The following is a 2,142-nucleotide window of genomic DNA, read 5'->3' as shown; positions in this document are numbered from 1 at the left end:
AATTGACCCGTTTTCCTATATCAATCGTCTTGGGCAGCGCTAAGCCCCACACACACTGACGGAGCCGCTGCAAAACAGCCTCAGGGAGGAACTTGTTTTGGTGGTTTTGGATGTTCAAAAGGTTGTTTTTGTTGTGCAACAGAAAACTCCGATTGGACAGATAATCTAGCTAGCTGTCTGGATTTACCCTGCAGAGACCTGAGGACCAGGTAACCATAGTCCTCAGATTGGACAGATAGTCTAGCTAGCTGTCTGGATTTACCCTGCAGAGACCTGAGGACCAGGTAACCATAGTCCTCAGATTGGACAGATAGTCTAGCTAGCTGTCTGGATTCACCCTGCAGAGATCTGAGGACCAGGTAACCATAGTCCTCAGTAAACCACCGGAGGTCAGAGCTACAACAGAGAAAGAGGAAGGTAATGGACATCTGGCTGAAATTAGGGACATTTCCGGGCGTAATTTCCGGCAGGGCCTGAACAATCCGGGAAGCGTATCGTCGTCAACATAGACTAATATGCATCTGATGAGAATGCTGTGAGTTTTATGATTTCATTTCTCTGGCCCACCTGTCGCAGAGGTTGGGGTCAGAGGCCTGGGTGAGTTTGTGCAGGATGTCCACAAAGCCCATCTCCCTCAGCTTGTCCTGACGCTCCTGAGAACCTGGGAACACATGATAATAGGCAGAGAGGGGAATCCATTAATAAAACATCTGACATCTAAAAATCCATTTCCAAAAGAAGCCATCAAGGGCTTTGTTGTTTCTTTAAGCGTTAAGCACTAACATGTGAAGTGTTTTGTAGACAACAGGTTTCACTTTGCGTCTTAAAGAAGTTGAAATTTGTTGAACTTTGATCTGAACTGTGCTGACCTTTGTGGGAAAAATCGCTGTTGACCACTGCTTGAACTGAAAGATGGGACGAAAAACCAATTACTTGTGTGTTTCTGAATGTTCCAAAAGTGTACAATAACATATTGGCATCATATCGAGACCAGACAGGACAGATATTGTTGTTGGTGAAATATGAGCATGCAGATGCAGCTTAAAAAAACACTGTTTGACTCTGAAACGCAGTCAGCTACTTCTAGCAACATTAGCATTGGCGCTAAGGTGGCTCCATGTAGTACAGCGCCACCGGGAGTCCTGGAGGGGTAAATACTGCACAGCACCAGAACCCCCAGGTTTCCTCTCATCCCTCTGCCCCCTCTCTCTGACCCTGGCCTCTTTCTTTATTCCTCCTTCCTTTCAACCTGCGGTGTGTCCCTTACCGTCCTCCTCATTCCAGATAAGGTTTGAGATGCAGAAGGTGGCAGCGAGCTGTAGTTTGACATTCGAATGGCCCTGTGGGAACCAGCACAAGTTGGGAAACAATTACAAGGGAGGAAAGTACAGAGCAACAGTGCAGGTCACTTGGCCTCAATAAGAAATCTTACTATTAAAAACACCCCAACAACCACAGAGTAGTTTTCAGCTGGTTCTGCAGGATCTGCTTCCTATGAGAACTCTGTGTGCAACACACCAAACACTTGATCTGATCACAAGAGTGAGCTACAGTAGAGGGCTTTGCACAAAGTACCATGTAATATTTGATTTTCTGGAGCATGTCGTCATTGGTCATGATGAGTTCCTTGGCTGTGTTGCCGTCGGCGATGTTGGCTAGGATGCACAGCGTCTGACAGATAAGAAAAAGCATCAGTACGGTTATATGAACATTTTCTTCTTCAGGACTCAAAAAGAAAAGAAAAGAAAAATCTAAATTGCCTACTGATTCTCTCTGCCTTGCAGCTCTAAAAGTTCCACATCACCACTGGACATGCCCAACTAAACATAGACTCTGCAGAATGTTAAAACGACTCTGCTGTAGGGTGAATTCTGTTTAAAACTCCATTGGTACGCATGAAGCAGAGCGCTCACCTGCTCCTTGACCTCTACACTGTGCTCCGCCTCCAGGATGAGCGTCACTGCTTGCATGATCTGTTTCCCATGAGAACTCATGATCTGGTCAATGTGCTGCCAGGGGAGAGTAAAGCAGGAGAGAATCAGTATGCATACTGTTTTTAACATTTCTGAAGAAGTTATGCATATTCAGCACATACAGTGGCTAGAGTAAGTTTACACACCCAGGCTAAAGTTGATTAAAAAG

At 45.5% G+C, this 2,142-nt stretch overlaps 1 protein-coding gene across 2 annotated transcripts in view; it reads right to left on the bottom strand.

Moving 5' to 3' along the window:
* Nucleotides 1-2,142, bottom strand: part of armc8 (armadillo repeat containing 8) — a 16,980-nt gene that overhangs the window by 2,181 nt on the left and 12,657 nt on the right. The window contains exons 18-22 of one of the 2 annotated variants that reach the window (XM_032515245.1): nucleotides 1,914-2,009; nucleotides 1,576-1,671; nucleotides 1,268-1,340; nucleotides 870-905; nucleotides 568-661 (exon numbers count right to left, since the gene is read on the bottom strand). In XM_032515245.1, coding sequence (XP_032371136.1) covers nucleotides 568-661; nucleotides 870-905; nucleotides 1,268-1,340; nucleotides 1,576-1,671; nucleotides 1,914-2,009 — 395 coding nt within the window. The remainder of the gene's footprint in view (nucleotides 1-567; nucleotides 662-869; nucleotides 906-1,267; nucleotides 1,341-1,575; nucleotides 1,672-1,913; nucleotides 2,010-2,142) is intronic. The other variant, XM_032515246.1, reaches the window with a different exon arrangement.

This window comes from Etheostoma spectabile, chromosome 5 (assembly GCF_008692095.1).
Source record: "Etheostoma spectabile isolate EspeVRDwgs_2016 chromosome 5, UIUC_Espe_1.0, whole genome shotgun sequence".
Taxonomy (NCBI): domain Eukaryota; kingdom Metazoa; phylum Chordata; class Actinopteri; order Perciformes; family Percidae; genus Etheostoma; species Etheostoma spectabile.
Note: the sequence above shows the minus strand (reverse complement) of the source record. Positions and strands in the feature narration are given on the sequence as shown.